Source organism: Branchiostoma lanceolatum, chromosome 3 (genome assembly GCF_035083965.1).
Source record: "Branchiostoma lanceolatum isolate klBraLanc5 chromosome 3, klBraLanc5.hap2, whole genome shotgun sequence".
Lineage (NCBI taxonomy): Eukaryota > Metazoa > Chordata > Leptocardii > Amphioxiformes > Branchiostomatidae > Branchiostoma > Branchiostoma lanceolatum.
This window is the reverse complement of record NC_089724.1, coordinates 6,487,263-6,498,516: the sequence shown is the minus strand read 5'-3', so window position 1 is coordinate 6,498,516 and position 11,254 is coordinate 6,487,263. Positions and strand designations below refer to the sequence as shown.

The 11,254-nt window shown below is 42.6% G+C and overlaps 1 protein-coding gene and 1 long non-coding RNA gene across 2 annotated transcripts; one reads left to right on the top strand and one right to left on the bottom strand.

The window, feature by feature from the left end:
* Positions 1 to 2,857, top strand: LOC136429883 (uncharacterized). The gene is made up of 3 exons (XM_066419977.1): positions 1 to 151; positions 979 to 1,129; positions 1,424 to 2,857. Exons 2-3 carry the CDS (start codon positions 989 to 991, stop codon positions 2,084 to 2,086), a joined length of 804 nt encoding a protein of 267 aa, XP_066276074.1. The 5' UTR covers positions 1 to 151; positions 979 to 988; the 3' UTR covers positions 2,087 to 2,857.
* Positions 2,858 to 8,747: 5,890 nt separating this feature from the next.
* Positions 8,748 to 10,873, bottom strand: LOC136429884 (uncharacterized). Its single transcript, XR_010754824.1, has 4 exons — positions 10,081 to 10,873; positions 9,507 to 9,641; positions 9,140 to 9,242; positions 8,748 to 8,819 (listed from the first exon to the last, which is right to left on the bottom strand). It is a non-coding gene; the product is annotated as an uncharacterized lncRNA (long non-coding RNA).
* Between the last annotated feature and the right edge of the window lie 381 nt (positions 10,874 to 11,254).

Genomic DNA, 11,254 nt, shown 5'->3' with positions numbered 1-11,254 from the left:
TGCAGACGCCGGTTACTTCCGCCTGAATCAACTGTAACGTTGCTTCGAAGCGCCTGGTAGAAGCAAGACAAGTTAGACAGGCCATCGTACTTAGAAGCTTCAAAGTTCGTCATACTTACTTGACACTAAACCAGCAACGACACGGGTCAAGGTATGTAACCTTACCATTTGGGTACCACCGCGAATTGTGTGTTGTTCTTAGGCAACGCTCATGATGTTCTGAGCGGGACAAATCATTTTGAATTTGACGTTGTAATCTTAGTTGCAATCTAAAAGGCCAGAATCTGAGCAATCCACCATGATCCTGACAACGTTCAAGAAAGACTACGAAAGTCTAGAAACAAACGAGGCCCTACTTATGGTTCAAACTAGCCCCAAATGTATCCTATATAGCTAATTAACGTTATAACCTGGTTCCATTGGGTTTGTCAAATGCCGTGACTAGCTCCTAGCTAGGCAACCCTATGTTCAGTCATTTTTAAAACCTTCCTGATCACATAGATGTCATAATGACCTTTTTTTGTATCCTGTGCACTGCTACCCGGTTTATTACACATGCAAACGGCGAGTCACAGTTACATTTGAAGAGAGTAATACTATATAGGGTGTCCTTTGTTTGATTGATCGAGGCCATGGGACGTTTGTCTGCTGGTAACGCCATGCATGCGTAGAGAAGATTACATATACAAAGAGAAAATTGCTGCTGAACCACTGTACTTTGTGTTGCTAAAGACTCACCCCCAGGCAACTGTGCCATGTTGGCTCTATCACGAAGAGCCCCTCCCGGGTTCTACCATTCCCTTGTTTCACTCTTGCGACACTAACGTTAGAGTGCTGTGTTTTGTAGCAAATATCCCAAGTTCGACGCGTAGACCTCCTTTCCTGTTGAGGGTGGGATTGTACATTCTCTCCTATATTGCTTCTCTAACTCCCCGTTCGAACCAACGGCGTTGATTCTCTGTTATGTTTCTATATTAGTTGTTTAAGCATGGCTCTCTCGGCTGCCTTACTTTGGCGACACCTGAGGCGGTTGCAGACCAGCAGACTGGCCGCGGCGGCTTCAACACTTACCCTTCGGTCCGAGCACAGGCGCTGGATGACGACAACAGCGGAGACAACTGAAAATGAAGTAAGCTAGCTTTTTGGAGAATATCATAGAGTATTGAATACTACGTTTATTTTGATTTGGCAGGCAAGCAACAGAACTTAGAATTAGCATGTACATGTTGCTTGAAAATTATGATTTGGGGTTATATCAGAAGTTAATGACTTTGATGCATGATAAACAATTTATGATCAGGATGTACCAAAATTAAAACGTGGAATGGTGCATATATTTCACATTACCTCGGTTACGAATGACTTGTTTCGGTCATGAACAATTAGCAAGCCTGATTAATCATTGGATGTTACCCCATGACAGCCGCGGTTCCATTGGAAGGACCTCCCGTGGCAGGCCATTTCGATTGCCGTGGGAATCGGAACCTTGTTGTACAAGACCCAGAAGAGCGAAGAAATGGAGCTTCGCAGAAACAACCTGAAGTACGTCAACAACCAACTTTCCCAGCTGTACGGTCCTCTGTACGGCAACAGGCTAGCCAATCAACAGAGCTATAAAGAGGCACTTCACGGCCACGACAACCTGGTGAAATTTCTCCAAGATGCCGAGAAGAAATGGCGGGACCCGGAGACCACGGATGAAGGTGTTCGTATGTTAACAAGATGGCGAAAGTTTCTGTTGTACGTCATGCACCCGCTGGATCTGAAGGCTGAGGAAATCATACGCGACAACGCACATCTGCTCGAAAACGGGGTTGAGGAGGCCGAACTTTTTGTGAAGTTTGTCTTCCACGTCAACTACGAGAAGCTGATCGTGGCTAACTGGCAGGAGAAGGGGGAAGTCATCGGAAACAGGGAAGTCGTCGAGGAAGGAGACTTCTCTCGCGAGAGAAACGGCGGCAAATCTGACGACGAGACTTTTCAGATGCTTGCTCATGTAGTTCGCAATGTTAAGGAAACATACGAGAAGCTTGTGCAAAGGAAACGGTCTCTTGTGCGAGAAATAGAGGAGAGGGGAGGACATTGAAAATCACTGGGAACTTGATCATGATTCACACAGGTGGCTTAGATTTGAGAACGCTTGGACACGTTGGCTGGGTTTACGCACGCATTTCTAAGCACACTCGGAGTACACTCAGCCGATCGCGAATTAAGTCCGACTCACTGAAGAGCGGACTGTTTACACACAGCAGGGCCGCGAAGTGACTTGGAACGCCCAGCTACGTACGCCCGCGGTGTGACGACCGCAGTATTGTCTCGCTTTGAATCATGACCAACTTGCACTACAGAGTGCACAATTTATGAAACAAACACCTAAAAATTAGTTCATAGAGAAAAAAAAATTGATTCCTACTTTACGCAAAGTGCCTTCACTGATTTTCATATTGCTCCTGACCGGCCCTCTGCTACTTGAGTACCCTAAATTTCTGTTTACACAGTCAAAAATCGACTCCGCTGAGTCGGGCTTCGACTGAGTGCTCCGAGTGTGCTTGGAAATGCGTGTCTAAACCCAGCCAAGGACTTATAGACTTTTTTATTGATTGGAATGATGGGGCAATATGGCAGTTTCTATCAGACCAACATATATAGAGTTGTCAAATGTCAGGTCAGTAAAGGAGCTGCGGACGAACACACAGACACACGTAAATAATGGTTAGCATATTGTATTCAACAGCTATATTGTTTCGGGACAGTATTGCTTTTTATTTGATGTTTGGTGAATTTTCTTGATTGATATAATTTTCAAAATGATTGCCATACAATATTATGGTGCAGTAAAGTTCCATTGATTGTTTGATTGGTTGACTGAATGATGTATTGCTTACTTACTTGATTGATTGATTGATTGTTTGATTGATTGGTTTGTTGATGACACAATCTATCGCTACAAGGGGTTAATTTCCTACTCTCCAAGCAGAGATTGAGCTCTGGCTGTTTTTTGGCGTGTTTTTTGGGGGGGCTTTCTATTTTGTCCCGTTCTCTTTATGTCGCCAAGCAAAAAACGTCAAAAACAAGCCCGAGCTGAACCTCTGCTTGAAGAGTATTAAGCCCCCTAGTGGGAGAGTGGAATACTGACCAACGCGATCATTTTTGGCTCCGTAGTTTTAAAGGCACCAGAGCATTTTATGAAGCTTGAAAACTGGAAATATTCTTGTTGCTGTAATCTTCATGAAATTGACCTTTAATGCCACTGTTTACCACCTTTACGTGCGTATTTCTTATCAAAAGTGTAAAAGCGGCACAAAAATAAGCTACATGGTCATATGCATCTTTTAATTTCACGCGCCTAGTGTAAATAGACCGATACCATAGCCCCGCCCACCTCCGTCAAAACGTAGAAATGCAAAATTAAAACATAAAAATGAAAAAAATTTGACGGACATGCAGTCACTCTCTCATTGGTTGAACCGCTAATTGTAATGGACAGTCAGGATCAGTCTATTAGGGCTTGGATTTTCAGTTCTCACCACACAACGACATCGTATCTTTGCTCCTTTAATGTCGATATGCACTGGTATAGTGTTATTGAAACTCACTATGTGTAGGAATGACTAGAAATTAGAGTTTGCTCTGGATGTCTTTAATGAAGTTCAAGCAGAAAAGCAATTTGCATTTCTCTGCCTGTAGGTATAAGCAAGGAGGTTGGTAGAAGTAAACCATCTCATTGTCATTATGTGCGACGTGCGACATTTAGATTTCAAAAGATTTCTGTCGCGACGCTCCGAAGCATTCTGCCCCCTCCCTCTCAACCTGAACGTTTGCATCATTGGCGTCCAAATATGAGAATGTACTGTTTACCAAAGGAAAGGCCATGTTCAAAGTTCAAAGGTGCTGTGTTCCAGGTTGAACATTACGTTATGCAAAAGGTGATCATAGTTCAAAAGGTCATTTTCCACTGTGGACGCTTTTTCAATACCTTTGCAATGAGTCGTGCATATTCTTTTCTATTTTTCTGTCTTTTTTGAGAAAGCGTGGTCTGTCAACTATCAACCATTATTGGATAGCAGCTGGCTGCATGGTGCTTTGTACGTAGCCAGCCTTCTCCCCTGGTCAGCCAATTCCTACATTCAATCTCGAGGCATTTCCACTCCACGTAGCACTTCTAGCCACTCAAGCTACCTGACACCTTCATCCTCTACACGTTTGAGCACTACAGAGGTGAGTTGAAACCTTTACTTGTGTGCTTAATTAATGCCGTAAGGTGTCGGGTCAAAGTGTCAAAGTCAAGTTAACTTGGCGGTTCGATTAAAGTACACGGTGATACGCCGGAATGGGAGGTTGTCACACTCACGAAGTTTGCTCCCTATTGTACGATCGTTGATCGTCACTAACGTTATAAGCTGTGCAGATCTAGCGACTTGTTTTCTTATTTCCTGAAAAGCCTTTAGATTGTAGTATTTTATCGGCCTACCCACGAAATCGTAAAAAGAAACTCCGGTCCGAAGAACAGCATAGAAAACGAGGTACACTTTGTAAACAAAATGAAGAAATAAAACATACATAGTTTCACTCTTGTATCTAACTTACTGCATGTAGCCCAAATGGGACATGAAAATGCAATAAACTTCATTGTCATTATTGTCATTGCTAAACTGTGAACCCATTGTGCTCTGCTCTAAATATGTTTCAGGCGTTGATTATCTTCGCCGAGTACTATAGTACTCGGGGAAGATTATGTTTTTGGTTGAGCCAGCTGTTTGGTGGGTCTGTATGTATGTCAAGAGCATAACTCAAGAAACCTTCAATTTTTGTGTGTTTGTATGTAGGCAAAAAAAGTGACGGAAACGTTGATGGATCCTCATTATTTTTTGTAGGTGTGTAGATGTTGTGAAAACGGAGGTGAAGTTAAAAAATAGTTCCCCTGACATTTTCCTTCAGTACTGCAGCGGGCTTTGTGTGGATGTGAATTTGTATGTGGACAACATAACTCCAGAAGCTGTTTATGGTTCTGTATGATATTTAGTGGATAGGTAGGGTTTACAGAAAGGAAGGTCAAGTTCGATAATGGGCCTTCTAGCGGGTACCTAAGGTACTGCAGCGGAGCTTCAAAATTTTGGAGCATATTTTCTGAAAGTGCTATGGTCATGATTTTTGTGTCGTAGATAACTCATGTCACAGGAATTAAGTTGTGTAAGTTTAGGCCCCCTAGCGTCTTGTTGGGAACTGCAGTGGGTGTTTTTGTTTTGACCTTCGGACATGAATAACTTTAGAAGGGGTCGACAGATCGCCGTGAATTATTTTCCGCATCACATTCTGTCGTTCTGCAATATTCAAATAACTATAAGATCCTATAACTGGCAAGATGGATGACGGCACCGTGAATCTCGACGCGTGTACGAAATTTTCTGGTCATGTTTCAAATGGTATCAGGAAGACGAGGTAGACTACATGCTCTCATCTTTCTGGACGAGAACAGGAAAGTCGGGACAGTTGCTTTCCTCATGAATGGTGTGCTTCTGAGTTCAAACACAGGCGGCTATGCTAATCAAGCTATGCTGCACTCACCAGCTAACACTGCTATTGGTTAAAACTATACATTCAAATGAGCTTCCTAATATGGTCTGGTCACGTGTCTAAGTCCTGAATAGCCTGGTTACTGCCTAGTTATTGAGGAATCTCCATATATGGTCAGGATACATTACGTGTAGAGAAGGACTGTTTCACATTGGATGAAGGGATCGTCCATTTCACATGAGGGTAAGGGTCTGGGAAGGGCCATCAATTCATATGGGGTTGAGTGTCTTGAAAGGGAGGGACAATCTATTTCACTAGAGGCTGGCGTCTAAAAACGAGGGACCATCCATTTAACATCGGTTTACGGGTGTGAGTAGGGGCCATCCATTTTGAATGGAAGGGTCTGGGAAGGGAGGGAACATCCACTTTAAATAGGGCTGGGAAAAAGAGGCACCACCAACGTGGGGTTGAGGTTTTGGGAAAGTAAAGGGACAATCCATTTCACATGGGTTTGGAAAGGAAGAGAGGGAACATCCATTTTACACAGACTTTAGAACATGGGAGAGAGGGATCATGCACTTTTAGGTCAGGGTGAGGGGACTCCATTTCACGTCAGTGAGGATGTGGGGAGGGGAACATCCGTTTTATGCAAATTTGTGGGTGGGGAGGGAGAAAGCATTAATTTGTCTCACCATCTAATGTGAAATATAAATTACACACTTGGTTTCAAACTGTTTATTTGATACCAGTTCTTCACAAAACGGAGGAATGCAAAGTGTACAATGTGTTACAAAAAGGCACAAATAGCACTACGTTAACGACTGTCATTAAGTGTGACAGTGGCTCATTATTCTCCTATCAAAAGTTTGGCCCCCGTCTGTTTTTTGACGCGGTTTTAGGCGTCTCTATTGGACTTTTTTTTTTGTGTGTGTCCCGTTTACTTATGTTGCCAGGCCGAACCTCTGCTTGAAGAATAGTGGCTCGTGATTAAGCTAAAAAAAAAGCTAACTAAGTTAAAATGCAGTAAATGCTGATAAAGTCAATGCATGGTACAGAGGAAACTTTTTGGATTGTTTTTGATAGTTGTTTTGCGGCTTAAGGCTAAGGCATCTGTCAGATAGTGTTTGGATTAGTGTGTTGAGTCTGTGTGTGCGTGCGCGTTAGTTTGTCAGTTTGTGTGTAGTGTGTGCATGTGTGTGTTCCAACATCAGCCTTCGCCAAAATTCAATAGGACTTACATGTAGAAAGCTGCAAACTACCTCTGTACCATAAACGGATATTATCAACATGTACTAAATTTTGAAAAATGCAGAATATATATATACACATATATAATACTAGGGAGTAGGGTCACATTTCTATTCCTACCAGGCTGTGCTGGCATTATTATGTACCTTCTTGATAGGCGCCTTATCAAGAATATACATAATTTAAAGGAGTACTTTAAAAAAAAGTTTGTGTGTTGCTTTGGAATTGTGACCCTACCCTAGCATAACATGATACATGGTATTGATGGTTAACACAATTATGACAGTGGCTCATTACTCTCCAAGCAAAAGATTGCCTCCGGCTGTTTTTTGATGCGGTTTTAGGCGTCTCTAGTGGACTTCCTTTTTTTGTCCCATTTACTTTATGTTGCCAAGTCGAACCTCTGCTTGGAGAATAGTGGCTCGTGACTCAGCTAAAAATGCTGAGCGTTGAAAAAAAAGATAAAATTGCCAAATATTAACTAACTAAACTAACAAATGCTAAGCTGAAAATGCTCACCCAGATAAAAAAAGCTAAGCATTTTTAGCTTAGCTATTATTTCTATCTTAGTGAGCATTTTTAGCTAACTTAACTTAACTAAAATGGAAAACTATTAGCTTAAAATGCTAACTAATGCTAACTATTAGCTTAGCTTAACTACATATATCTTTAATGCTAGGGAGAAGGGTCACATTTCTAAGCCGGGGCCCGACCAGGCTGTTTGAAAACAAAGAATGAAAAATGCCTATCAAGAATATACACAATTAAAGGAGTACTTTTTAGAAAGTTTTGTGTGTTTTGCTGTCTTTTATATCGTATTCCTTTTTCCCGCAAGCTTTGGAATTGTGACCCTAGCATAACATTGCACATGACATTTGTATACATGATTGTTGTAAAAGTGTACACTTTGCATTCTATAAGAGGTCATCAACAAAGACCTTATATACAGACCGCTGGGGCGTAGCAGGAAGTTAAGATTTGTGATTGTCATTTCAGTTCTAGGTTCAACCTAGAAATGTACAAAATCCCCTGTCTACCTGAAGCATCATCAGCGGAGAAAATCATGATCTCTTGATGAATGGCAAGGTGTTGAGCACATTTTGATTACACCCTGAGTAATTGCTAGTGGAGGGTTAGGACATTTAAAAGCAATAGCTACTTCTACACACAGGGCTTCAGCCTATCTCTGTGGTACACAAACCCGATGCCATGGCAGATTCAGTATCTGTAACAATGCCGATAGCCGGAATTGCTCTCGGAGTGACTGCAAAATTCAGTGTTACAGAGAACAGGGATTTCCCTGGTTCTGTTAGCTCATAACTACTCAGGCTCTCCAACCACCTGCCTTCCTTTCTGGCCCTGTGCCATTGTCTTGGGTCGGGACTCCAAGATATGACACAAGGCAAATTATGTCATGGTCTAGGTTCCCGACAACCCACTTACCACCACATAAACAGAAAGGACAACAGATGGTAGAAGATTCCAAGAAGTCATAAGCTAACAGAACCAGGAAAATCGCCGTTCTCTGAAACACTGAACTTCACAACCACTCCGCTAACAATCTCAGCCATCGACACAGCCACAGAAACTAAACCAATCACACACCGAGATTGTACACCACAGAAACAGTCTGAAGTCCTGCATGCAAAAGTAGTCACCACTCACAAAATGCCCCAACCCCCTACCAACAACATCACTCAGGATGTCAACAAAACACATCAAGTACCCTACCACCAACCAAGAGATTGTGACTTGCCCTGCCAACAACGCCTCAGGTATACAGAGGGAATCGTACGTTCAGTTAAAGCTATAAATGCAACATCACAAATAATTGACTTCCCATTACGCCAATGATAAGTCAGTCCCAGCCTAATTCTGTGGAAACATTTTGCACTTCGTTTCCCTTCATGACGATGCAAACACTTAACAATTCCAGGTCCTCTGGTAGGGCGTACACATGAGCACCGGTCTTCCTGGATGTCACCGTGGAGATGGCGTTGGATGACGACCTCTCGGCAAAGTACTTTAAGAGATGTCTGCTTCCAAGTTTCTTTTAGCTACAAGAAAGTCAAACAAACAAACAAACAAACAAACAAAGGGAATTAGGACAAAACAGGCAAAAATCTTCTCGCTTTGTTCTAATCCAAACGCTACGAAGGCACCAGGATGCTTTCTGTTCTGTCAGGAGTGGAAATGGTGACCGAAGACATGCAGAAGTTGAAAGATATCTAAAACTCAAACTGTTGGCAATCAGGACTTGACCAGTCAAAACTGGTGGAACTGACTTGGGTAAACTCAGTTCAAAGACGGTGCCACTGGCCTGAACAGAAAGTTATGTCACGGTCAAGTTGGAGTAAGTTGTACAGATTCTACTCACAGCGGTGTTAATCCAGTCAACAGTCTCCTTATCTTCTTCAATCCGTTTAACTACTGCAGCAGGGCCACTCACTCACTCACTCAGGTGTACACATAGACATCAGCTGCAACACAAAAGGCTCAACGGCTGTCCAAATGGTATTGGGAATGTGACATACAATAAGAACTTGACACCTGACAAAATTTGTGCATGACCAAAAATTTTAATACAAGATGTAACTGTGGACCATGCCAGTGCCAATGCACAAACCATGTGTATGCCAAATTACAGATCCATTTTCATAATGAATCCTATCACCATTAACTTAAGTGCTAAGCAGAGCCTGCTGTCAAACAATTGTACACTATACAGCACAGATAATGCTCACCTTGTCAAATGTGGTACACCCATTCTCTTGAAGACTCCTGGGCTATGTGATGCCCTGGATGTTGTCGCAAAGAACCTTCAATGTTGTTGCCCGGTTCTTGCACGGTCCAGACATCATGGTGCCTCCTCACCATTGCTGCAACAGACACAAAAGACAATGACAAGTGAGAATGTGACATACAATTATTACTGGACACCTCGGACAAAAAGATGAAACAAAAAGTGCATATAATCACCAAAATTTCCAACCAACAAGTTCAAACCAATGTAGTGCGATAAGCATTTTCTGCGAAGCATTCCTCAAGGGATCATAATTTCCTCAGAAAAAAGACATTTCATCAAAGACAGTTGAGGAAAGACACTTGAGCAAAGACAGTTGAACAAAGACAGTTGAACAAAGAAAGTTGAACAAAGAAAGTTGAATTTGAATTGTGCTGGCAATCACAGAAACATTTTTTTCATATTTTTTTATGAATTCTACCAACACAGCTTCACTGAAACGCTTCGTAACACAGCTTAGACGCTTTAAAGCAGACCCTGCGGTCTCAGAATACAGTGAAGTAGTTTAAACTTACCGTCGGATGTCGTGGCCGCGCCGGAAGACCCGTCATAAAGGTAATCTACAAGTGTAGATGTGAGACTGACCCCGTTCATCCATGGCTGAGTAGCCGCGGCTGGAAGGACCGCGCGCCATGGACGAACAGTTACGGAGAGGAGAGGGACCAGTCCCGAGGCGGACTGCTATCAACGCCGGGTGGGCATCCCCTGATCTCGAGGAAAAGAGAGTACGGCCTTTCCAAGCTGAAGGTGGCCGTGAATAAAACTGTCCAGTTGGGTAACATGGATATAGCACGCTGGCGGCGTGCATGGAAAACTACTGGCTTCTGATTGGTTTAATTGTTGGCTTGTGATTGGTTGGAAAAATGCACTTTGGAGTATTTCCCCCATTGGTTGTCTATGATCATGTCTTTCCCCGGATTGGTCACCTGTCTGATGAGATTATCTGACTCTGAGTGTTGTACCCAATTGGTCATCTGTGCTAATTAGATTAATTGCAGCGACGAAACAAACAGCGCACGACCTGTGATTGATAGCAGAGTACTGCAGCTCGCAGGGCGAGGTTCTGGTTTATATCTACCACATGCTTAAAACCTTCTTGCTATTAGTACAGACGAAGCCCCTTAATTGCACCTCGGATAAACGCACCTTCCATTTAATTGCACCGAATCGCAATATACAAAACCAGTTCCCCATTAACTGCATTGTTAGTGACTCCGCATATCTGCACCGCGCATGGTCACCAATAACTGCATCAATTTTTTTCAAAAATCCTCGACAACTTAACTGAAAAGGTGCGCTAAAATCCGCAAACGCGGTACAAATGAGCCGATACCTGCCGGTGTAAAGGCGCAATGTCGCCAATATGTTTAAAACTGTTTTGAGTAACAAAAGAAGGCGGTCTCCATTGACAGTTACGTTGATAGGAATCGTATGGGAGGTCCCGGGCGGGTCACCCGTAATCAGTAACCAAGTTTTAATTTCAATTCCTAGTTTCATGGTGGTACATGCACTCTACGTAATGTAACACAGAAACTGTTATCCCATGAGTGACATGACGATGTTTCAGAATGCCTCCCCTGTAACATTTCGTGTGTTGTAATGCGGTAGATCGCATGGAAAAATGAAAGAATACAAAATCAAAACAGGTTCGTAGTCATTTCTTTATTTTCAGCAAAGGGTCAATAAATA